We start from the raw sequence: 26,903 nt of genomic DNA, 5'->3' as shown, positions 1-26,903 counted from the left end.
GGGTCTCACTATGATGCCAGGGCTTGTCTCAAACTGTTGGCATTACAAGCATGAGCCACCACACCAGCCAAAAAGCTTTGATATTACTAGACACTCTTTATGTGGGAGGCAAGAGGAAATTTCCTAAACATAAAACAAACAAACAAAAAAAATCACTCAGCAAGTGTGTGATAGATTTACTTTTTATGCCACCTTCAATTTGCTGGTTTCCACACATGTGGCAGATAATCTATAGGTTTCTCCCTAGAGAAACATGAATTGGGATTAAGTTTTTAAAAAACTGACAATAGACACAAAATATCCCAATATTGCTCAACATATAGCAAAAACTTATTCCCACATTTTATTTGGGGGCCAAGAAAGACATAGTGTTGCTTTGCTCCAAACTGCTTGTTGATTAAAGCAATGGGTTTGTGGGCAAATACCAAGTTTAATCCTAGTTTCCTTCTCACTTCACATCTTACAGCCAGCCTGGACATCTGATTCTGTGTATTTGGATTTGGTCTGTGGTGTTTCAAGAACCTCTGCAGCTTTTCAAAATATGGCCGTGTTTAATCTCATCATCTACAGAAGCAGAGTCACACACAGATCAGCACAACCACGGAACACCTTTGAACCGCACCAACACACAGGCAGCTTTGCTGTTGTGTCTCAACCACTTCCTAAGTCACAGCTGAATATTTGGTTTTAACTTTTTAAGTTGCCTGAGTTTAGCTTAGGAAGCACACTGGAGTCTTTCACAGTGGAGAGATTCACTTAGTGCGTTTTATAATTAACTACTATAAAGCAAAGCTTCAGCATGTTTGCAAATTATGGATTTCATTAGTCTAAATAAAATCAGATTATTCCTCCCAGCATACTAGAAGTTGGCCCAACATCAATAAAATTATTGTTTTTAAGAACCATGTGTGCGGCAGGTGAAATCTTTATTATTACAAGTCAATAATAAAAGTTTGACAAGTTAAAATATAAACTCAAAATGTAAACTTACATTAACTTGAAAACTTTCTGCAGTTCACATTTGGACTGTAAAGTGGCTGCAAACACATTCCTGCCTCCACTCAAGGAACATGGAGGGGGAGACTGTGTTTTTGATAGTTTGAAGCGACTTTCTGAAATGCCTTAGCAAGTTAGCCAACATTTACATGCATATAACACAAGAAGGAAAGCACTTTATGACTGCCTATCCAGAGTCAATGTCAATCAATATCCATGTTCCAGAAGTCTGTATTGGCATCAGTTGATTAGTTACCTTCAAAATCTAGCAGCTTTTCTGAAAGAATTAGTAGAAAAAAAGAAGTGTTCTAGTTATCAAATGGTATATGAAAAGAGTAACTTTTCATAATTGTTCATTTTTAACCTGTGTTCATTTTTAACCTGTAATCTAATGCCATGGATAGAAATGGTGTCAGATAGAAACTTTAGCTCCACCTCTAATTACCTTATGTGTTAATTACCAAGATAAGTTTTCTTTTAGGTGGGGGGGCTCACTCTGTCACCCAGGCTGGAGTGCAGTGGTGTAATCATAGCTCATTTTATCCTCTATCTCCTGGGCTCAAGCAATCCTCCCACCTCAGCCTTCTGAGTAGCTGGGACTACAGGCATGCACCACCACGCCCAGCATTTTTTTTTTTTTTTTTTTTTTATAGAGACAGGGTCTCCCTATGTTGCCCAGGCTATACATGAACTAAAAAGAAAATTTTGATTCTGTTTATTCATGCACAAAATAGATATGACTTTCTACTTTAAACCACTATGAAGAGAAAGAGGAAACAGTTGTGCACTTCCATGAAAACCTGTACATAGGTTAATGAAAGTGTAATTCTTGCTCAAATATATCCTTTTACTGCTTATAGAAGAAATGAAGTAGAAAAATTATGGGAACTGCCTGGGAATCTTCTCCTTGCTTGTGTTTTGAGCACAGTAACACATTCACACTGTTTGCATAAAGGAAATTACACATTTTGGAATGAGGCTAGAGCAAATTTAAAACCCTGGAAAACTGAGCATTCAAAATTTCATTTTCATCGCCATACTTTAACCATATACACAACTTCCGAATCTAGAAAGGCACAAATGTCTAGTAAAAAGGAAGGGGGATGGTGAAACCACATCTCTACTAAAAATACAAAAATTAGCCAGGTGCGGTGGCGGGTGCCTGTAATCCCAGCTGCTTGGGAGGCTGATGCAGGAAAATCTCTTGAACCTGGGAGGTGGAGATTGCAGTGAGCTGAGACTGCGCTGTTGCACTCCAGCCCGGGCAACAAGAGTGACACTCCGTCTCATAAACAAAAACAAAAAAACAGGAAGAGGGAAGATTGCAGGAATTGAGAAGGATTAAAATCGAGAGCATGGTTAGCTCAGACTGAGAGCTTCACACAGCAATCCAAAAAATACAGCATTGGGAAACAAACCAGCAAGCTGCATTCTCCAAGATCACACTGGCTGGAGGGGCAAGACTGTAATAATACACAGATGATCAGGAAATCTTTTGTCAGGCTATGTTTCCTCAATGTTGAAGGCTTATTTTTTATAACACATGTTCATAATATTTAGGCAAAAAGTGAAATTAAAGAATAATAAAGAGATTAGACAATAAACTGAATGAAAGTCAGACCCTTTTATGAAAGCAGAATTGAATCCATATTCCCCCACTTCCCGACCTTAAATAGCTCAGATTAGCCCATATGTAATACAAAAGGGAAGTTAAGTAGAGAGTGTTTGATTGGACAATGAATTACAGGGACTTCCAAAGAAATAAACAAAGATGATCCAACCAAAAATTTTAGCGGACGCAACGGCACAATCATATATCAGAGATTTAGGTTTGAGTTTTCATATAGAAGTCCACCTTTCTTCTATATTGTTTCCTTGTATAACTATGTCTAATATTCTTGTACTATTGAGAAAAATTCTTACTGTGTGTGTACACACACATGTATATATTTAGTTTTAATATAACGTTTGTTCTTATCAGCATCTGGCTTCCTGCCTCTCAGACTGCTGCATCAGCCCTGTAACCCAAGATTGGCTTAGGAATTCAGGAGAGCTGGGAAAGGTGACCCTGCACGGCTCTTCCTTCCACCCTAGTTAACTTGAGGTCAAAGCAGCCCTGAAGAAGCTGCATTTATTGCCACAGTGTTTGTCTTACAGGGAAATCTCCCAGATGCAGTCAATGTGTGAAAACCAATCACTAGAAAGGAAAGAAACTGCCTTTCCTTTAAAGAATGTGGAATCTTTCCTTTTGAAGATCAGGATTTGGAGCCCATAATCCTGTGGATGGATGATGCCAACATTCAACTCTGCTGCTTATTCCCCATAATTTCTCCACTTGACCTGTGACGAATCAGCTTCTGCCTTTCCAGGGATTTAGAACCTTTCTTATGGGACTCCTCTCACTCTGAATGATGGTGATTAATTACTAGTGTACTTTAAAAGTCTCCTCTATTTAATTACATCCTCCTGAGTATTTGGACTAATTCCTCTTAGTTTCCGCTGCAGATCGGAACGTTGCCTTGAGCAAGTTTCATGTTTCTTTCTCCCGCTTACTCACTCAAGCACATACATAGATATGTAATAAATATTGATTAAGGTTCCGTATTAGGCTGTGTTTTTATCAGTAAGAATTAATAGGCATAAGTGAGAGACATAATCTCTGCCCTGGAGCCTAAATGGGATGTGTTATAAAGACGCTTTCAGGCTGACCAGTTCTTCTAGTGCAGCTGAGAAGAGAGCCATGCCTCCTCATTAGCCCACCTTGTAGGGAAGAAATGGAGACTCAAAGTATCTAAATCACTTGTCTGAGATAAAACAGAGAACCCAGAGACAGAGCTGGGACTCCACTCAGATCTTTGACTACTGAAGCCAAAGATGCTTAATCAATAAAACACTGAATTATTCTCAGGGATGCTATTGGATAGTTACTTACATTTAGGTTTTATGTTTGTGTTTTTCTGCTTGGGAGGTAAGAAACGTGTCAGGAACATTAACGCCATACTTAAGAATTGACATTTAACTACTGAATTCTGTTTTACCGGGGCAATATTGTGAATCATGCAATAACAAAGTACCTTGGATTAGAAGTTATTTAACTCCCCGAAGAAAACATAGCACTTAGAAATGGATGCTTTGTGAAAATACTCTCTGCCTATTAGGAATGTAAGAAAGTAGTTTTAATTCCCATTTAAAAGTTATAATTTTAACCTTAAAAATCAAAATCTGTTTAAATCAAAATCTTTTTTGCTATAGATGGCAAAAGGTACAATAATTACCAAACCATGCTTTGTTCCCAAAAAGGTGATGCTGAGTTGATACACACATTTAAAAAGCAAATGAACTATTTAGCTAAAAAGCAAAATATAAGTATATGTGAATATAAACAACATTTACTATCTAAACTCTACCCAATTTACTCTCCAAAACAACTCCTTGAAATAGGCACTATTATCCCTATGTTTCAGATATGAAAACTGGAGCTTAGAGAGTTTAAATAATTAGACCAGTGTGACATAGGTAGAAAGTAATTTAGCAAAAATTGAGCTCATTTAGGACTAGATGTTGGAATTAGGCAGAAAAAAAAATTAGACACAAAAAATTGTGTCTAATTCCAACATCTAGTCCTAAATGTACTAAGCCAATTTCTCATGTACTTAGTAACCTAGGTCAATAATTAGGAAGCACACATTCTTTATTTTGGGAATATTTTTTAGCAATCAACTCAGTCCTATATTTATAGATGTAGGATTTAGATGTGTTTCTTATAACAAACAAATTAGGTAAGTGACATTTTAAAGCAAACCCTGTTGAGTGTCATGCTTGGTTTCCTTTCCTTGCTATTAAGAACCAGACAGAAATATTTACCATAAGCCGTTGATGAACTTTGACAGGAGCCTACAATTACCACTGACAATGAAATAAAACACGTTAAATTTCTGTGCAAACTGATTAGCCCTGGATGAATCAATACTGTCTCCAGTAACTTCTAAGAAGGACATCTTTGCATACCAAAGTTGCCTGTGACAAATTTCATCCAGGGGTCATTTAGGGATGCTTAAAAAGATAGTAAGAAGGCAGTAGCAGTAGTAAATTTCTCTTGAACTTTTAAATGACACTGTCAGAAGAAAACATCCACTGTGTTGCTGACTTTGCCTTCTCTCTTGCTCATATTAGCTAACCTTAAAAGTGCAAATATAAACAAATTTAATCCCCAATGGTACATCTGAACCAGGAGAAATCTGGAATTAATTGCCAAGTATTTTGGTTCCTGTTGCAGCTGTTACAAGTGTTTGATTTGGTGAGGGAAAAGAAAAGGCGCTGCATACCGATTTCGTGAGCCACAGTGAAAGCTGCGTGGAGGCCATCGTCTTCAATCACAGCACAGCTGCGCTCTGGAGAACATATGGTCCCAACGTCTGCCATTCCCAGGGTGTCACATGAATGATGTCCACATAAATCCTGCCCAGGAGAAAGAAAGAAAGAAATCATTAAAATCAATTTACATCCAGAAGGAGCCGCCACATAGAGCCACTTGCTTACCCCAAATGGCAACAGGGATATGTTTATGGTATCACCTGTTCCTCTCCGGAAAGGTTCCAAAGGCAAACTCAAGGCAGAGACTCTTCTAAACTGCTCGGGGACCCAGAAACACAGAAGGATAATGGAATTTAATTACATTTAAAAAGATGTCTTAGGATTGTAACTTGTCTGTTTCAATAGCGCCCGCAGCCTTAACAAAGCTGTAACGCATATACGTCTCTGATCACTTTCCCATATGGTCATGCTTAGGAAGGTCCTAAAATTCTGATGGAAATTCATGCTAAATTTATCAAAATCTGGTCTCATAATTTGTTTTCTATTACAGGGGCAAACTGCAGCCAGATGTCTGCAACAGAGTACAAATTTATTAGAAATTTGGATAGAAAACTAAATTTTAATTCATAATTTGATGAAAGGTCATCTTTTACTCCCAAAATGAGCTGTAATTTCATAGGTTGTGTCTTCTGAAATCTATGCATTCTTACTCATAACATTTAATGTAGCATTTCTCAACCTGACCAACCTGCAGAAAATATATGTCATATATAAATTGTGTGTACATGAGTATATGCATTTTCTGGTAAAAAGTCATAGCTTTTCATAGATGTCATAGAATCTTTTAAGAGATTCTCAAATAGGAACATGATTCCACCCCACTAATGGTGAAAAATGATCAATTTAGATGAAAAGGACATCAACAAGTGTCTTGAGATATGAAACATAAAGAGAAAATATAAGTCGCAACTTTTTGACGTGACAGATTCATAATGATAAACTTTCCCTTTAAATGCTATTTGAGTATTAATGTATTAATGGACATTAGCATTTCTTGTGCTTGACCACAATTTTCTATGAAAATTTACTAACAATGTGCCCATTTATATTTCCAAAGAGCAAGATCGTGTTTCTAGTAAGCCGTAAGTTAGTAATAGCAAAAGGAAAAGTTTTAAAAATATATTAATTATTTTAAAAGGCAACTGTTTATTAGTTAAAATAATAAATGTTTCTATTATACAGCAATCATCTTTGTATGCCCAACTTCCATACTATCCAGCTTATATAGTAGGAACTCAGCAAATATTTGCTTCATTGAGTTGAATTGTCACCTACAGTCAGATACCTTAGAGTGCTCCCACATCTTTAATATGCTGCATGCTAGCAGGATCTCAGCAGGCTCCAGACAGCCAGTACAAGGCAGTGTGACTACATAACCAATGCTACATACTCAATGGAAACATTCTAACCCTTTCCTATCTTGCTGCATAAACATCCAACCAAGCTGTATTCTCTTCTCTTACTACGTTCTCAGGTCCTTATTGTGTTCTGTTTAGTATGAGTTCCCAGCTAAGATAAGTTACAGTGTGGCCACCATGTTACTGTAGCTTTAGACAGTGGAAATCTCAGCCAAGTAGCCTTGGTTAATCATGTCAGAAAACCAACAGCCTTCCAAAGTTTCCTGTGTATCCTCACATGTCATCCCACGGGATGCCAAATTACAGTGGTTGAGAACAAATTAGTAGTTTTTCAAATTGAAATTGGAACACACTTTTGCATAATAATCAGTCTTTGAGATAATAATATAGCACAATACATTTTTAAGCCCCTCCCCCACAATCATTTCAGTATCTCTAGACCAAAAACCTAGGTCATGCCTTAAGGGAGTTGCTAGACACTGTAGATTATATCTGCACACATTTTTTTTAAAACAAGATTTATGTTTATATCACAATTTGGGGTCATTATCTTTAAGTAATAAAATCCAAGAATTACATTTTCCCTTCTTACTCTTTATATAAGCCAGGATGAAGAGCCACAGCAAAGGGAAATAACCCTCCTGTTCTAGAGAGAGATTAAACTAGATTCTTAATATCTCTGTGTTTACTGCTAATCAATTGCTCATTAGAAGCCATCAACCCTCCTTGTCATCCTTGAATTGGATTAAATGCATTTGGCCTTTTGCCACGGAAATGTGGCAAAATTATGAACAGAAGCACTTGTTATTTTTTTCACCACACTGATTAAACTCCTTGACTACTCAGCCACACTATATATTTCTGTAGCTATAATTATGTAAACTGGCAACCTTTCCATTTCACTCACACAATTTCAAATCTTGGCAAACAGTTAGTTTCAGCCTCAAGGCTTATAATGAACATCTGAATTTCTTTGTGAACGATGTTCGTTTCAATGAATTAAAACGAATGTGCATCAAATTGTTAAGAATACAGCATATCACATTCATGTCTACTTTCTGGTGATGATGTCTAACAAAATTATAAGTGTAAACCTTATTTGAAGTTTATAGAATACTTCCTTAAATTCTTAAATTCTGAGCAGGAGTAAAGATATTATTGGGGCAATAGTATGTGTGTGTGTGTGTGTGTGTGTGTGTGTGTGTGTATATATATATATATATATATGGCAGAGACTCTTCTAAACTGCTCTGGGCCCCAGAAACAAAAGGATAATGGAATTTAATTACATTTTATAAAGATGTCTTAGGATTGTAACTTGTCTATTACAATAGCACCCGTAGCCTTAACATACATATGCTATTACATATGTGTATGTATACATATATGTGTGTGTATAGATAGATAGATAGATAGATAGATAGATAGATAGATAGATGATAGAGAGATAGATGATAGATAGAATCTAGACCTGGAAGCAGGAGATACTGGAGAGATGTGAATCACATACATACCATGTAAGAGGTAAATGAATTAAAAGTGCTGACCAAAGCTTATCTGCTTGTTCAGTGGAGATCTGAAGATAAACGATATCTTTGTCATATCAAATAAGGCTTGTTTTATGCAGGGTCAGTATCTTATCACCACTGTGTGGAGAGTAATGCAATGGAAGAGTGAGTAAAATATAAAGATTGCAGAGATTTATCTAGTGGTTTTGTGGTATGGTGTTGGCCAGGCTACAAGACTGAGACATCGTATCTAAATCAGAAGTGTATTCATGGTGGTCTGCGTGACCAGCAGAGATTTGATAGGAAGATCATTGCCACTGTGACCATTCACCGGGTATGACCTTTTAGAAGACTGTAAATATGGCAAAGCCTGTGATTGATCACAGAATTCTGAAGCCGTAATAATACCCAAGACCTACTGGGCACTTCTTGGGGATGGGATGGGGGACAGGGAGCGGGTAAAGCACGCTGCGTTGAGAAGCAGATGCTCAGAAGATAGTGTGAACCTTGAAAATCCCAGTGGGCAGTACTGGGTAGTGAAAATGAACCAGTCAGACACAAATGTCCTAAGGTGGACAAATCACAGGAATCAGGATTTCTTGTCTTGACTGAGAGATTGTTTTTGCATGCAGTGCAAATACGCTGAGGGAGGGAGCCAGAGGCAACACAAATGCTGATACAGGTAGATACCATCACAGCTGCAGCAACAGCAGCTGAAATTAAGGAAGAACACCTTATATAGGAGTTAAATAATAGGAACTTCTGTTTCTGTAGATCTTACCCCATGGTAAGGGCAAGCATGGAGCTCAAGGGAAGAGCATAAAAGAGAGTTTAACTAGGTTTCAGGTATCTACCCATCTGTCCACACAATTCTTATTGAAGAGACACTAGTGATAGAAGAATTAGTCTGGTGTGGTACATGTTTTGGTCATAAGTATTACCTACACACACACACACACACACACGCACACCCACACCCACACATACACATACACACACACACACATACACACATGCATATTTGTTCTGTGGATCTGATTCTTGAGGAGTCCTTTGCCTTTCTGGCAACCTATCCAGTAATCCCCAATAACAGGGGTTTTAATTTTAGACTTCAGCAGAGACTACATTAATTGGAACTGTTAGGCCAGCCATTACAATGACCCATTTTATACAATCTCTATCCTTGTCTCTTGATATACCTAAGGGATACCAAACACACAGAGCCCAGATGGGTTAGGGGCCCAGAGATCAAGATGTGTTTATTCCTAAAACAATTATTGTTTGCCTCCAATCTGCCAGACACTGTGGAAGTGCTGACACTGTGGTAAATAGACGAAATAAGATTTGATCCTGAGCTTTAAGGAACATCACGCTCTAAGGAGCAAAACAGATATGTCAAGAGCAAAGCAAACTGTGACTTCCATTACGAACAGATTGTTGAGGGAGAACAGAAGAGGTATTGATGAACTCTCCTTGAGGGAATCAATAAAGGTGTCCCCACGGAAGTGAGTGGATCTGATAGCCTGGGAGGAAGGATACTCCGGCAAGGAAAGACTAGTGGAAACATAATGGAATGGGAAAAGGCAGAGTCTTTTTGGGAATGACAAGAAGTTTGTTTTGGCTGGAACACAGGATCTGTTGAGCAGAGGGCTAGCAGGGAAGTTGGAAAGAGAATCTGGGCCCAGAGTTCCAAGTCAGGAAGCTTTCTCTGACAACTGTGAGGTCAGAAGGGGAAGAAGAGATGGAACAAGTTGGAGACTGGGGGCGGAGGAGTAGATGCTTGACAGTCATTTTGGTAAACAGAAATGGAAGCTGGTTAGAGAGAGTGAATGGAAGGTAGATTGCTGTTTAATTTAACGCTGTTAATAAGAAGCACTGTGTAAATCATTTACATGCTTTGAGACAAAGTTCCTTCATCATTAACATCAGGAGTTTGGTCCAGGTGATCTCTAGGATTTGTTCCAGCTACACATGTCTTGATATTAACTAAAAGCATTTCAATTTATAAAGAAATTAAAGCTCAGGGGCATTAGATGCCTGAAATCTCAAGCTTGTCCATACTGAAGCTGAAATTCAAACCTATGTCTAAACACTTAGAATCCTGAACTTACTTCGCCATGGTTTTGTTAAATCATCACATGTTATTCTTGACATTATCTTATCTTTTGTATTCACAATCTGGACTTGGTTAAGCGAATTTCTTTTTTTCAGCAAATAAAAAATGTCCTGGTTTTATCTCTATGCTATGTTGGAAAAACTAGATAATTTAGAGTTATATTAATATGTAAAATACACTGTGAAAGATATTCCAGAAAACAAGAAAATGGAAGCACTGGATAAGAAACCTGGTGACATCATTAACTCACCTCCTTCTTTCAGCTGTCACATCTAATTAGCCACTGTAAGTCACTGTAGTTGTCCTCTATTTCTCATTTTTTCCATTATTACTTCCTGCCTGAATTATCACCTGAGATTTCTAACTGGTCCCTTTTCCTCCTGTAACTTCCCTATCTATGTGGTCCAGTCAGTCACCTTCTTAGCACACAGATCTTACTAGATTCCTCCAGTCCTTCACCTCAGTCTTAGCCTGGCATTCAAAACCTTGCACAGTACAGCCTCAGTCTTTCTGTCTGCCTCCATTGTACCTTCCTGCTCCATTCTGTCCACTATTTCATGCATGTCTCATGAACATTTTGGCCTCTGAAGCTCAGCCTAAGACATTCCTTCTGCTACAAAGAATTTTTACCTACATCTACCTCTTCCTAACATTTCTTGACCCAATCTATGCCTCTCAATTCCTAATGCCACTGCTTTAGTTTAGACCACCTTGAGCCTCCTCTTGAAGATTTCTGAAATAGCCTGCTCGCCCAGGATCCAGTCCACTACTTAGACCAGAAGGCTCATTTCAGAACACACCTCTGATCATTGCTGTCTTCCTGCTAATGTTCTTTTCAATGATTGCCATTGCACTTAATTTACAGTTAAAACTTGTCAGCATGGTGGAGTAGACTGAATTGTGTCCTCTCAAAACTCCTCTATTTGGAGGTAGGGCCTATAAGGAGGAAAATGAGGTTAAAGGAGGTCATGAGGACAGGACTCTGATCAGATAGGACTAGTGTCCTTAGAAGAAGTGATACCCAAGAGTGTTCACTCTCTGTTTCTCCTTGCAGGCAGTGGAAAGGCTTAGTGAGAGGGTGGCCACTTACAAGGCAGGAAGACAGCCCTCACCAGAAATCAAATTGGCTGGAACCTTGGTGTTGGACTTTCCAGCCTCCAGAACTGTGAGAAGACATACTTCTGTTGTTAAAGCCACCCATTTTACAATATTCTGTTACAGTGGTCTGAACAGACTAATAGACATAGTGTGTAGTTTTTTTTCCATAGTTGTGCTGTTATTATCTTCTCCAAACTAATCTATTACCATTCCCCATTGAACATGATGGTTTGCTGATGTCTGCAATGCTTATCTCCTCCTTATGTATCTGGCTAGCTCTCACTCTTTCTGCAAAATTGAACTCAGATGGAGTGGCAACCTTCTAATGCACTTCCATAATACCTGACATATATATCTACTGTAAGAGTCATCATGCTGTACAGCAATGACCATTTCCCTGTCTGTTTCCAGGAATAGATTCTTAAGAAAGGGGTTACTTTTTAATCCCTCTCTGCCTATGAGGAGCATATTAAAGGTCTGAATAAATTTGTGATAATGCTTTTAGTTTACAGAGTACTAGACAGGACTGTCTTCTCTGTCTGCCATTTGTTAGCTGTTACTCTAAGAAGTTTATCTTTGTTTCTCTTCACATGAATTCTGTCAAGATAATTATACGATGGTTGCAGGTTGTTGAAATGATTAATTGTAAAATAGTTTGTGGCCATGGATAGTACATAAGAAATGCCCAATAACAGCTGGCTGAATCTAAATCCAATCTATCAATCCTTTGAGGATTAATTCAATTCTACATTTGCAATGAGACCTATATAAAGGTCCATAGGCAGAAATAACTGTTACCTTCCTTTTCCTTTCACAGACTTTGTTTATATCTCAGCATGGGAGTTATCAGAGTTTTCCTAACATTAGGGCAATTTCCACATGTATCTGTTTCCTCTCTGCCAGGGATATGCCTAGTGGGCAGGGAGCAGGTATTTCTATCTCGCTACCTAAAACTGCCTACATGAGTCTCACACATAGGAGGTACATATAGGCAGGTACTGTATAGATTTTAGATTTGCATAACATCCCTCACAGTTTATTGTAAAAATGTTAACTAGAGCTGCTTAGTCTGCTACAGTCTCCCCATTTCTGAGTTATTTATCCTTTTATTGATTAGGATTGACCTATAGACTCTGATTCCTTGACAAGGGTTCACTTTTGACTTTAAATGAGATTTCAACTTAAATATGTGACTGAATTAGTCAGTCCAGGCAGCAAGCCAATAAGAAAAAGCACATCCCTCTCCCTCTTCCAAACTTCTGGTCTTCCTCTAGTGCCCCCTGTTGTCAGAATCAAGCCAGGAGCCACATGGTAAAGGAGAAATGCCCTGTGTGGTGACCCAGCCCCAGCACTGTAAGGCAGAATGTAGAGAGTTTTGGCTGAGATAGTGATCCATCAACTGGCATCTTGATAGTTAATGAAAAGGAATTAGCTTTTTATATTGCACAATCTCTTAGTTGGTTCTATTTTAATTCAATGTTTCAATCTATGAAAGAGTCAGGGTTTTTGCTGCTTTCATGCAGGGGTGGAGGGATGTTAAACAATTTCCTATTTTGTTATCAAGCAGGTAGGCTTTTGTTTCTAAAGGGCAAATGGTCGAAAAAAAAAAAAAAAAAAACGACTGTAAGAGTTTGTCTTTGAAGAAATTATCTTAAAATAAAAGAGGACGTCCGGAACAAGGAAAGGATTCTGGAAAGCAAAGTTAAATCCTGGGGAGATTGGATTTCTACTGTTTGATGGCAGAAGTGGTGTGAATTCCAGCATTAGTGCCATTTCAGAACGAAAACAGCTTCTATGCCAGGAAATTGACTGGTGCTAACTCTCTCTAATTAGAATAGTACTGGAGTGCTGGGTACAGTCCTGACAGTGAAGTGTGTTCCTTTGATAAATGAGTTACTAGCTCTATTCTGTTGACTTCCGGATGCAACTTTCAAGGTGGCCTCAGCTAGTAAACAGAGGTAGAAAATATATCCTCATACATTCGCTTCATGCTTGAAAAACAAGCAATTTAGGAGAAGACATCTGGACCTAAATTTGAACAGGACTCAGAGCCCATCAAAACATGGATTTCACGGCTTGGCGTCTGGCTGCTAAGCAACGCACTTCTTACATTCAAAACAGAGTTGTAAAAGTAGAATCTTGGTGCCAACTCTGGGTATTTCTCATTGAAAAGGAAATAGCTCTGAAAGTCTTTCTTCGGGCCTTAAGATACCTGGTTTTCATGAGATGGAAGACCTCAAATCATCTCTTCTCCAGCCTTCTTTTTTTTTTTCATGCTCTGAAGTATTAGGCAGAGATTAACTTTGGATTGTGAAATACTCTCCAATGAATGCTGCATAAATGCCTTGAAATATTTTCTTCAGCCCCCTAATTAGTAACACTCTTTTAAATTGGGCGCATCTATTGAAAATCCACACGCATTTCAAATATTTGCTTCCTGTGAAGTTAGATGTATATACTACAGGGCCAACCACAAATGAAATTTGCTTTCCTAAAAGTATGCTTCTGCTTGGCAAGGAGACCAGAGAGGGCCCATGTGAAATATTTTCCGTGTGTAGTCTAGTTTGAAAAATGCATGTTCTTATAATACTGACAAAAATTAAGATGGGCCATTAATTTATTTGTCCCTTGCTTTTTATCTGTTTAAAATATGCTGTTAGGTTCCAGACTTTGGAAAAATAGGGACAGTTAACTATCCAAACAAAAGACAAATTCAGAAAAAGTAATCGACAAATCACTGAGAATCACTGAGTAGTTTCCTGTTTTCTGGGAAACAAATAGGAACATTATGGGGCAGGAGGTAGGAAGTAACAGACCTTCTATTAATTTTTATTTATTTTAAAATTATGAAATGTGGATTTGTATTTAAAAATGAAAGCGAACTCCTAAAATGACCCACTCCTTGGCGCAGTATGCTTACAAAAGTATTTCTTCCTCTTCCTTTAGAGAACCTCCTTCCATAAACTCTCCAAAGCCTCCTTCCTGGCATCCTCTTGTGATGTAGCAGAGCAAGGAACCCTAGATATGGAAAGTTGCTTACCAAAAAAACAAAACAAAACAAAACAAAACAAAACAAAACAAAAAACGGAGCTTGGAAACCAAACAAGAAATGGATAGTTTTACAGAACTTTACTTTTCGCTTTGCAAGGAAGGCTACAAACGAATGTTTTACCGCTTCAAAGAGCAATGTTGTGCAGAGGAATTAAAGGATGGCTTCCAGAAAATCACTTCATGAGGAAAAAAATTTTTTCCATTGTGCACAGCACTGAGCACTGCCTGGCTCTCCCTAAACTGCTGCCCTCCAGCATCTTTGTTTACATGTGGTTTACATTAATGTCCACCCTATGAACCACAAGTGTTTCTCTAGTCCAAATTTATCAACACTTTTCCTTCATACCAGGGGTGCCTTAGTAAAAATAGAAGAATTAGGTAGTGAAGCTGTGTGATTCTAAAGTCTCTTGCAATCCATCATTTAATTTCCTATCCTTGTTCTATTTGCTTCATTTCATACCATGATTTTACATAATACTTCAAAGTTTGTAATCCTTTATTCTGGAAGGGTCTCAAACACTTAAAGAATGAGCTTTGGAAGTCAGTTCTTACCAGGCATTTAAGAAGCACAACTTAAAACTGCCAATCAGAGTAGAGTTGTGACAACTGAGGCTTAGAACTATGCACAAGCCAGGCCCCAAACCAACCCAGACTTTTTGTGTAAATGTCACACTAACGTGGTGGTCAAATACTGTGTAAATAGATACTGCGTTCCTCCTAGAGCCTCCGAGCCTTAAAGATCCATTTCTTTCCTTCCCCATGACCATCTTTCTTAAAAGGGGGAAATGCTGAGAAAACATTTCTTCCTCCTGTCTTGACTCTTCGCCCAGATCTTCTGCACTGGGGCTTCGGAAACATAGTCATCCAAAACCCAAACACGCAAACGAGAGATGTGACCCTCCCTAGGCGGCGGAGTTGGCCTAGGCAGTGCTTGCGACGCACTGGTACTGGTCGACTAAGCAAAGGAGCTGTTAAGGAACCTCACAAGTTTGTCCTCTCATCTGATTGGGTCTCTATACCCTGCTGGCCCGCCCACATTCCTTCCTTCCCAGGAACTGAGATTCCAAGGTGGACACGTAAGAACTCCATTAGGAATCCAACCTGGAAAAAGAGTCCTTGAGAAAGTTTTCCCATCCTTTGCGTAACACAAGGGATTCTAGTAAAAAGGTATGGACACTTATAAAAGAAGGTCATCGGATAACAGTGACTAACGTAAATGAACCATCCAGCCCTTTCCACTGGGTTGAACAAAGTTATATTTTATTTTCACTGGAAAGAAGACCCATGATCCCAAAGGCGACTTTGGTTTCCTTTCTTTTCCCCATTTAACTGTATCATTTCCCCAAGCATCCTAGTGCCTTCTTATGCTTACGTTCCTATGCCACAGCACCTCAGACTAGATGACATACAGCATTACTGAGTCTTCATCATTACCTAAGCAGGTCTTGTCATTTCAGGCAAAAATTTCTGCGGGGGCTAACCTGAATACAGGAGCAGAGTTGAAGGCTGGGTGGATTTCCTGCAAGAAGCAGTTAAACACATCCACAGCTGCAGGAGGTTTGAGGAAGCAGCAAAGCTACCAGCAAGATTCCCTTCCACCTACCTCCTAATCCCAGCACTGGGACCCCCGCATCCCGGCTGGACCTACCTCCCGAGTAAACAGGATAGCTGCGTCGTAGTGCTCCTCATGGTCATCTCCCAGCTGGTTGTGTTGGTGCTGCCACTTGCAAAAGTTCTTGAGTGTGGTGGCCGCGTTCTTGCTCACCTCCAGGCTCTTATCCTTGTCGCCTAGCACCACCACCTTCACCACGGCCAGGCGGATGTGGTTCTCGATGCTAGCATGGCTGTACAGCCTGTTGGCGATGGAGGCCAGGGTCAGCAGGTAATGCTGCAGGCCCCGGCCATACAACCGCGCCATGGACGCGTCAGCCACCAGAAGCAGCTCCACCTGGCGGGCCCGGGAGATGGAGCGGCGCCGCCGCCGCCACCACGTCTGCGGTCCTGGGCCCCCAGCGGGCGAGACAGCGGACTGGTCCAAGAGCTGCGAGGCCAGGGCTGCGCGTCCGCCCGGGTTGCTGTGCGCCGGAGGACGCTCGTGGGGCTCCGGTGTTGACGCGGGGGTCTCGCAGCTGGCGCGAGGCTGCAGAGCCTCGAAGCTGAAGCCCTCGCGGGTGTAGACGTGCAGGATCCGTGCGGACCCATCCCCGTACACGCGCCCCGTTTCCTCCTCCGCCCAGGGTCCGCGCAGCAGCGGCTTCAGGGTGTAGCGCGCGTGCTTGACCGCGAAGAAGCCGTCGAGACCCCCACAGAGGTCAAAGACAGCCAGAGAGCGGGGACTGCCGTCCACTGTGCCCCGATAGAAGCAGTGGCTCCGGTGGCGCCAGGGCGCACTCGTCCCGCCTCCTGCGGGCACGAAGCCAGCAGTGCCCACCGAACCATCTCGCTCCAGGTCCAAGAGGAACCTCCGGCCGCCCGCGTAGACGAGGTAGCCCACCTTGCCGCCGCCGGAGTAGAGTTGGTCGATGTTCTGCACGAGCCCCTTGCTCCTGCGCCGCTGCGCCAGGGGGTGCGGGTGGCCGGGAGGCTCGGTCCGCTCCTGCACCTCCTCCCCCTGCCGCCGGCGGGGCTGGGCGGCTGCTGCAGCAGTCGGAGGCTGCCCAGCTTTATCCTGGGCAGGTGCTGCGGCGGGGCCGGCCGCGGCCAGGGGCAGGCGGAACGCGCACAGCAGCAGGGACGCCCACCCGAGCAGCATAGTGCGCTGCCCACAGGGAGGGGCTGCGCGACTGGGACTTTATGGGTATTTGTTATTTGCTATGAAGTTAACGGGGCGGGGGATGGGGACACACACACACACTTGCTTGCAGGATTGAGTCAAGTGTCGAGGGAGGGGGACCCGGCAGCAGCGCCAGCCTGTCCCGGCTGCGGTGCCAGCGTGCGAACTTTTCTTTGTTGCTTGGGAAAATGTTTGGATTCGTGCTCCAAAAAGAAGAGGAGGAAAAAAAAAAAAAAAAGATTAAAAAAAAAAAAGTCGGATAGTGGAGATTCAGCAAATACGGGAAAAGGAAAAAAAAGAAAAAGCAAAAAACCACCAAATGCGGGCAAGATCGCTGTTCCAAGAAAAGTAAGGAAAGGTACCGCGCACCGGGTTGGCAACTGGTGCGCGCAGCCTCCCGCCCCCGCGCTGCGCTGGACAAGCCGGCTGCGGAGGTTCCAAGCTCCGGGGCCCACTTCCTTTCTTATTTTGTGGGTTTCCTTGGCTCTGCTGGGACCAGGAGGAAGGGAAGAAAGAGACGGGAAAAAGCCATAAAAATTAAAACAAAAATGCAGGGGGCAGCCTGAGGCGAGCTGGTGAAGCGGCGTGTCTGTGTCCCTTCGGCTGCGGTGTCTTCCTGCCCGCCGTCATCCCCAGTCGGCCGCTGCGAGCGCCGAGAGCAGCGCGAGCGCTGTGAAGATGCGAGGAGGTGGAACAATGAATTTATAGCGGCATGCCATCCTGCAATGGCAATTTCAACAATTCGTCACTGCACGCTGCCTCTTAAAGGGAGAGCTTCCCCCACCACTCCCACCCTTCCCAGACCGCGCCTAATCAGATGGGGGAGGGCAAAAGAGGAGGGTGATCGAGGAAAGGGAGACGAAGTAGGAGGAAGGGACTGGGACCCGGCGAGGTGGAAGGAGGGACAAGGGGAAAAAAAAAGTAATGGGGCAAGAAAAACAGATTTCCTTGGCCGCTTTTAAAGCCACAGTGGCTCCGGGTCTGTCTGATATTTCACAACCAATTGGGGTTGGCTAACCTTGGCTTACCTCATCTCCTGAACGGGTGTTTTGGTGTGTGTGTTTTTAAAGTTATTGAGACGTTTCAAGTCTCTCCCTGCCTCCTTCTTTCCTGCCTTCCTCGCCCTCGGTGGGAAGTTCCTGCCGCAAGTTTTTCCTCTTTGCACACCCGTGCGCTCTGACCTCGCAGACCGTGCAACTCCATCCACCAGCCAGAGCTTTTCAGCTTCCCATGCGTCCCCTACCCACCGCGTTCCCTTCGCTTCCTCCCCTCCGTCCCGGCACCCGGTTTCCTCCCTCCCCATTCTCCAGCCTCTCAGTGCTTTGACGCTCGCCGGATTCGGGCTCCGGGTGACTAACTTCTCCCGGCCACCAGCAGAGCGGTGAGCCCAGGGCGCTTCCTGGCGCTTCGCGGAACCCCGGGGCAACAACGCCGGCCGCTTGGGAACTCCGCAGCTTTGTGTGCAAACGGCGGGCTCCCAGCTTTCTCCAGCACGCCTTTCGTCAGGGTCCACAGTCTGTCCCTTAATCCCAGCCCACTGGAACTTCCTTTGCTCTAAAAAGGCAGGACGGGAAAGAGTTAACTCTTAAAGGGAATTCCGCTCATTTTTTTTTTCCCCCGAAAGATTTAAAAATTTTGCCCTCACACTTTTATTTTTTTGCTTAAATGATAATTTAATAATAAATTCCTATATCTGTTTTTGTCTCTTCTAAAGCAACCACTTATCGCCATAGGCCTTGACCTGCCTTCATTCTCAGAAATTCCTTTTAGAAGAAAAAGAATACTTTCGGCGGAAGGAAGATTGGTGCTTGTTAGTACGCGGGTGGCATTATCACTGCTACTCATTTTCTCTGACCTCTTTGTTTCCTCTAATTATCATTCTAAGAAGGGAGAAGGAAAACCCCACGACTTATGGTTAGAAGATCTACCTTCTACTGTAGGGGTAAGAGCTCCCTCCATCCCCAAATTATTCTTCAGGCTAATTAACTAATGCACCAGTGAAAAATGAATGTGGTGTAATTTGTACATTTCCATCTTTTTCTACGTTTAACTTTGGTGATGCTGGGGATAGCAGGGCGGGTGCCTTAATGGGGCCCCAAGCTGATCACTTTCTCTGGGACGGAAAGATCAGGGTCCAGGGCTGGATAGAGGTTCTTAGAGTGGCAATAATCCTCTGGAAGGAATTTCAGAATTGCCTGGCAACAATGCCTATTTCCCTGCGCCTGGAACACCGTCTGGAGTCTTGTGAGGGGCCAATGTAACATCTTGTTTTAACTGAGAAATTAAGAAATCATTGGGGCCTTAGGTACACCCAACAGCCCCTGATGGATTCTGAAATACATCAGGACCACGGAGGAATTTACTATTGCTGAAGGCCATTGCTTTATAATTCCACAATGCCTCAGCCTCTCAGTGGCCAGTTGCCCCAGGCCAATGCTAACAGCTGGATGGGTCAGGATAGGACGTTCCAGCCATATTCTCTATCTCACCAAGGCCTTTGAGCCTTGTGTTAACCATTCTCTCTCATGGTCTTTGCTTTGCACCTACAAATAGCAAACTTTATCTTTTTAACCAGTTGCAGTGAAAAACAGTCCAATATTTGGCACTAAGCACCAGTTCTAATACAGCCTCGATTCAATAAATTTAATCATTTGGTCATTGTTCATGTCAAAGAATCATTTTGATAGACAGGCATTTTAGGCGACAGTGGTTAAAATTTGTTAATTAAAATTATTTTCATTCACAAACAGATTTGTTATTTAGGATTTCAGGAAATTCCAACAGATTATCTTTTCTTTGATGGTCTTGAACTCATAGCCTCCAGGGATTCTCCCACCTCAGCCTCCTGATTACCTGTGATTGCAGGCATGAGACACAGTGCCAGCTTGAATTTTCTTCTTAATGAAGCTTTTCTCCTCTTTCACAAGCACTGTGCTGAATCCTGAATCTGAATTTTATGCCTTTAAGTTTAATTACATAGTGACGTGTGTACTCAGTTTATGCAAATATTTAAAAATACGTGGGGAGAATAGGATAGACACAGACAAAGTTCCAAACATGAATATCAAGCACAGAATATTTACTAGAGCTACATATTCACAAGGAAATAAATACTAAATCTTATGAATGCAATGAGTAAATTCTTATATCTCAGAAAATTTCTACTTGGATTGTGTATATATATATATATATATTTAGAAAAGAACTTGGACACTTTAGAAACTTCATTTGGTAGTATTTTTAAAACATTACGCTAGTGGATTAGGATGAGCCGCTATGTTGTGGAAAAAATTACTATCTGTCACTCTAAGGAAGTGATTTGCACTGGATAAAAGTAGCTGAACTTTTTATTTTTACAGTAGAAAGAAAAAATATATTAGCAGTCATGTTTAAGTAGACTACTTGCTACTTATTCTAAGTAACAGTTTTACTTGTGCATATTTAATAAGAAATTTATACAGTATATGATCACAAATACCATTGATAGACGACTGTACATTTCCCAAAAGGAAGAAGGACTTACTACTCCAGAATGTTAGAATTTATCTTGGAGATCGGGTAGGGCAACTTCCTCCATCTAACAGTGAAAAGCTGAGACCTGGATGCCAAAATGGCTTGCCTGTGGATAAAAAGTCCAGTAGCGACTGAATGTCCTGAAACCTAAAACTCCCAGCTCCTAATTTGGGCTCATTCTACAATACCTCTTACAACATATCCAGCTTAACAAATATCTGTCAAGGTCCTACTGCAAAGTCCTTTATGAGGCTCTCTGGAGGCAAGAGAAGATGAACAAGTCATGCATAATGTTTGGAGGAAACTCACAGTTTAGAGATGGAGCCATTTGTATAATAGATGCACAGAAAACAAACTGGAAAATACAAATATAGAGGGAGAAAAAGCAAGAGAATTACTCCTGCAGGTGCTCTGAGCCCTGTATTTCCAATATAGCTCTACTCCACAGATTTGTATACTCTTGTAAGTAGTATTTTCTCAAATTTCCGTTTGCTAAAGTGTCATTTCCTACCCCTACCCCAAACTATGATTTTAATGGTAAGAGTGAGGAAATATCTGACAGTAAAATATTCCCTTCCAGCCAAACACCTGCTCCCTACCTCCCATGTAGAAGAATTACAGTCTCGACTCTGCATTTTTCTTTCCCACATCAAGATCCCTACCCTAGGCCTGCTGAATTGGAAACCCTTTTAGTATCAGCCCCCTTGGTGGTAGCAGGGTGTGTGGATTCTGTGGGTAAGATCTCCACTACTAAGCTCCACTACTGCGTGGGACCATTAATGAATGCCTTACAGACTCTGGGTGAACTTTTTCCTTTCGTGACACTCGCTTTGCAAATTCTAGTTTTTAGAGGGCTTTGCTTCAAAACCAAAGGTTACACTTTGGGAGCAATTCTAGCTTTGATAAGAACTCTTCATTTTTAGAGGGTGACACTACACTTAAATAGTCCTTGTTCACTCCTTTCCCAGCTCTTTTCCCCCCTTCCGTCCCCTCTGATATTTACAATGGCAGAACATGCATCCTGATGCACTAATGCGTGTATACCCAATCTCATATGCATTGGTACACACAACACATGTCAGCATGCATGTGTCACACACGTACTCACTCGAACTCACGTTTCCCTCTAGGCTGCACTGATGGCTTGCTAGAAATCCTAATTAGAGCTCAGATAATAGAAGAGGGGATCAAACCAATCATCCTCTGCCTTCACGAAGAACACTTTCTAGAGACCTGTATTGTAGAGATTCTTTTATCTCCCCCCTCAGGAAACCTTCCTGAATGCCTGATGAAACCGGAAACCATCTTCTCTGCTATCTGATTAGGACATATTACAAAACTATCTATTGTGATGGATAGCATATGCTTTAGAATCTGTTTTACTTAATATTATAGAAAATATATTTCTGGAAAAGCCAGACTTTCATTTTTTATACACAGTAATTTTATACTATATAGAAGTCTTCAAATGAATAATGTACATATGTATTATTTAAGACATACAGGTGTTATCTGTAAAGTAAAACCGACAAGTCATTTTTTATGCTGACCAGCTGTGAAATGTTGTTTTAGCTTTTCTCACACAATTATGCACATATTACTTGCTTTTATGAGTTACTTGAGTTCTATTTTTTCTTTATTTTCCAAAAATCATCAAAAATCAAACCTTACTAGAAACACATGGAAAAATCAGGAATTTCCAGCAGAAGTAATTTGAAACATTTGAGGTTTTCTTTCCTTTCTTTCATAATGGCAAATTTCAAGCAAAGTTTTCAAATTACTTACTGAGTAGTAGCTGTGATTGTAGTAGGAGTTGTTTCTCAGTTCTATAATTGCATGTTTTTTTACAGTTAAGGTTGTGTCTTATCATTGCCTTGCTCAAGCTCTAGAATATTACCATCTTCCTCAAAACTATTTGGTCTCTCCATATTAAATATATTCTTCTGGTAAGTAAGGTAAGAACTTGCAGTAAGTTCACACAAAGCTGATAAATACCAGTTGGTTACAGTCTCACCCCTGGCAAGTAGGGAAATGGAAACTGTAGCTTCTTGATAAATGTAATTGTCTCCTACCCATGATGTTGGGGTCATTGCAAGTTGCTTATGTGGTCAGTGGAAGAAAATATACAGTATCTTTTTTCAGACTCTGCATACACTATCACATACCTCTCTCATACACACCTTTCCTAGTCAGGGACTAACAGGTGGAAGAGTAGTTACCTGTGTTACACTCCTAGACCTGGGTTCAAGTAAATACGTTACAGTTTTTTCTCACTTTTTTATTTGACTTAGGAGATGTTGCTCTTCCTACATCTCTGCTTCTTACTGTTTTAAATCAAGTTGGAAACAGGAAGTGACAATGCACTGTCACTGGCTGAATGAAGATTTGACTCTAAGTCCCAGGAAGGAACCCTCTTCCAGGAACTCACCATCAACTCTCCCCCTTTTCTCCTTCCAGCTGACCCAACCTGGACCTGTTGGAAACTTCTGTTTCACCGCTGTGTCCCAGGGTCCCAAATGCCCCAGGGTCCCAAAAAGATTGACACCTCTGACCTTTGAAAATATGAGCACATGAGCTTGAGGCAGCAGGAAAAGAGGAAGTGGGCTTTGACTGATTTACAGTTCGGGGAACTAACTCTTGCCCATCGCTTCTAGTGTGGTTCTTTCCAAGAGCCAGACTACCACTTTTGCTCCTCTCTTTTTCTCATTTCAGGACCCTCTTCCAATCCATCTATACCCTTTCCAGTTTATGTTCGTGATAAAACAAGACTCCCCCATCCTTCAAGGAGGTGGAGCATCAGAATCTTTTCAGAATGGGGGTGGAGAGGAAAGGATTCAGTTGTGGGACCTCATTTGTGAGACTCAAGCCCTTGTTCAAAATCATCTTCCCAGATAAATCCCCACCAGATCTGCCCAGAAAGTTTATCAGACCCTCGATGGCCCATGTCATTTTGGTTCCAAATGTTGCAGGTGAATTTTGAACGGCACCTGAAAAAGTTATTCTGACTTGTGACATAGAATTCATTACCGATAGTTGGCTATAAATTACTAAATTTGTATTTATAATTAACTATATAATCTCTAGCATGTTTTTTTGCACCTCAGACTCACACTTATTTCTGATAAGCATTAATCATATAAGCAATTATTTCATTCATCTATTAGCTTAGTAGGTGTCTTCCTTTCTTTTAGAAAATTCAATTGAGGAAAATGGTGCAGATTGAATCTAAGAAAGGTAGAGGCATTAACATAGGGAAACTGGCCAGTATGACACAGAGAAAGTCTCTTACATATGTTATATAGCTAAACTCCACAGAAGTTTCAGATAATCCATAAATAACTTGAACAAATTGCTGGTATTCAGAGCATTAAACAGCAAAGTAACCTGATTAGAGTCTCTGCTAGCTTCCAGCCAACCAGTTTACCTTCCAAAAAATGCAAAACAATGTCTTGAGATTATGAGATTTTTTCCCCCTCTTTTCTATCATAAATTTCATTTTTTGCTTTTGGTTGTTGGCAGGAGTGTCTAATGGTTGGGTCCCTCCTACATGAGTAAACTTTTTGCATGCTAAGGATAATAATGTCTCAGAATTATTTTTGGCTAACGTGTCTTTCTTCTTTCCACATTCTTTTCTTTTCTTCCTCTTTTTCTTTCCGTCTTTGCCATAGAATGTATGTTCTAGGAAACCAGGGACCATGCTTGTCTTCCTCACCATGGTATCTCCAGTTTCTAGTTCAGTAACTAGCAAATTGGAGGCATGCCTGGACACATGTAAAATATGCAAAACACATATGTTAACTATTTTAAAAAATTATGTATGTGAGTGCTTACTGATATTTTTCCTGTTGCTCTTCATTACCATCCTTTTTTCTAATAATAAAAGCACACCTTTCCAAGGAAAGTCAATCCATGTGTTTGAATAAAGCTGACTGCTTTTCTTCAGATCTGGATACTGGATACCAAGCCTGACAAGTCAGACTGCCCCGTATATCTGGCCAGAGCTGATGGTTCTGGGAAGAGCTCTGCCCACTGGACATTTGCTCAAACCATTAGCTGAAAGCACTTTTTCTCTGGGATCAGACAATCTAAGGATCATGTATTAAGAAGGGAAGTCGAACTGCTGTACCAAATACCTTTAAATTCTCCGTGGTTTCACATAAAGTGTATTCTTTGCTCCTGTCACTGTCCCTTGTGGGTTGATGGCCAGCACAGTAGTGATCCATGCAGTAGGAGCTCAAGCTTCCTCCATCCTGTAGTCCTTCCCCCTAGCTGCTTCCAAGGCTGATGCAGAAAGGGAAGAAAGAGAAAGAGATAGTAGAGAAGACACACTCTCCCTTGCTTGCCTCTTCCTGGAAGTAGCATACTTCTGGTCCATTGGCAGAAATATAGTCCATATGGCAGTAATAGCCCTATGACCCCACTCAGACGTAAAGATGGGAGTGGGAAGCTGAAAAATACAAACAGTAGTGAGCCAACAAGAAGAAAGAGGGGGGAACATCTAGCCAGTCTCTGCTGATTGCCATTTTATCTCAGAGATCCCACCAAATGGGAGAAGTCTAAGAATGAAGTTGAACAGAGATGAGAAAGGGAGAAGGCAGGAGAAAGTAGAAAAGGGAGGAGAGAAAAAGGGGACGATAAATAATCAGAATCCTCAAATCCAGTAATGTTAATAATATTCTTACTTTTGTTTAAGCAAGTTTAATTAGGGATTCTGTCACCTGAAGCAGAAATAACCTGCTTAACATACTACTTTGTCCTGACCATGTTATGTCTAGCCCTTAGCTCAGTCCTTTGCATATATTAGATAATCTAAATATTTTTGGTATCAAAGAGCATAAGAATGAATACTTAATATTAACAGATTGAGCTAAAACTGTGTGTAGTTATTGGTGTGATGTTAACTAACAAGCTTATCTCTTACATTATTCCTAAAAATTGTAGTCTCAGGTAACTAATAAGTGTGCAACATTTATTCTATTATTGTAGTTCCTGTCTTTCTGTTGTCACTTACCTATGAATGTCACTTACCTGCTGGTCTATGTAAAAATTGTCAACGCCTTTTATCGGGGTGGGTATACTGAATATAAAACTTTTACATTCATAATTAGTCAAAACCAAGATTTCCACTGCAATTCTATATTCTAAGCTTGCTTAGTCTTACTAAATACCATAATTATCTGTAAAATCCTGGAATGTAAGGACATTAACCTTCCTCCAGTGTTTATTCTGAAGAAATGTTTGGCTAGCCTTCCTCATCTCAGTGCGTGACCTTGCAGTATAGAAAATCGTGGCTCTTAAACAGTGGGAGCTAACTGCCTAGATGAACATCATAACAAAATTATTCTACCAAACAACAAGGCATGGAAGGAGAATATTCACTATGTTTTAACTTTCTGTATGGTTGAGCACACCTTGCGGAAACAAGCAGCCAAAATGCCTGAGTTTATGTCCTAGCCTAGGCACTATCTGGGATCCAGGGAGGTTATTTAGATACTTTGTGTACTTTTTTCCTCATCTGCAAAAGAGTGACAGTTACAACACATGCCTCATGGGGTTTTTATGAAGGTGAGCAAGGTTAAGAATTTGAATATGTGTGAAATACCTAGTACATGGCAAATAAATAATAAATGTATTATTGTTATTTTAAATTACCCACTATAGCAGTTAAGGGTTTTAACTCTTTCATATTCACTTAAATTTTGTCTCAGAGATTACCTCTGACTTTGTTCTGATAGAAGTTTTTGGAAGAGAATCACTAAGGCTGTGAGGAATAAAGAAGTTTAAGACATTCCAGTTACTGAGGTTGGAGAAAAGTCTGATGCAAATAAGTGGAAAATCCAAAAAGGTATATAAAGATGCATGACTTCTATGTGGACTACATACAGAGAAAAATTTTAAAAAGCAGTGCATCCTTTCCATTCATGTCCTTTTGTATTTATAGTCCCTGATAGTGTTAAAGCCATTTGTGTGTTTATTTTTCTATTGCTCCTGTCACATGCCAGGCTGCCATCACACAGAGCATGAGGACTCCATCTACACATGCCTCCAGTGCCTAGCACAACATCGGACTTTACAGTTTTTTGACAAACATTGGCTTAATGATTTTCAGTTAAATC

General features: G+C 40.9%; 1 protein-coding gene across 1 annotated transcript in view; it reads right to left on the bottom strand.

Annotated features, from left to right (window-relative positions):
- ADAMTS5 (ADAM metallopeptidase with thrombospondin type 1 motif 5) overlaps positions 1 to 17,948 on the bottom strand; it is a 46,413-nt gene extending 28,465 nt beyond the window's left edge. The window contains exons 1-2 of the mRNA XM_023189274.3: positions 16,150 to 17,948; positions 5,322 to 5,454 (exon numbers count right to left, since the gene is read on the bottom strand). Of these exons, the coding sequence (XP_023045042.2) occupies positions 5,322 to 5,454; positions 16,150 to 17,253 (1,237 nt within the window). The 5' untranslated portion in view covers positions 17,254 to 17,948. The remainder of the gene's footprint in view (positions 1 to 5,321; positions 5,455 to 16,149) is intronic.
- Between the last annotated feature and the right edge of the window lie 8,955 nt (positions 17,949 to 26,903).

Source organism: Piliocolobus tephrosceles, chromosome 19 (genome assembly GCF_002776525.5).
Source record: "Piliocolobus tephrosceles isolate RC106 chromosome 19, ASM277652v3, whole genome shotgun sequence".
NCBI lineage: Eukaryota > Metazoa > Chordata > Mammalia > Primates > Cercopithecidae > Piliocolobus > Piliocolobus tephrosceles.
Note: the sequence above shows the minus strand (reverse complement) of the source record. Positions and strands in the feature narration are given on the sequence as shown.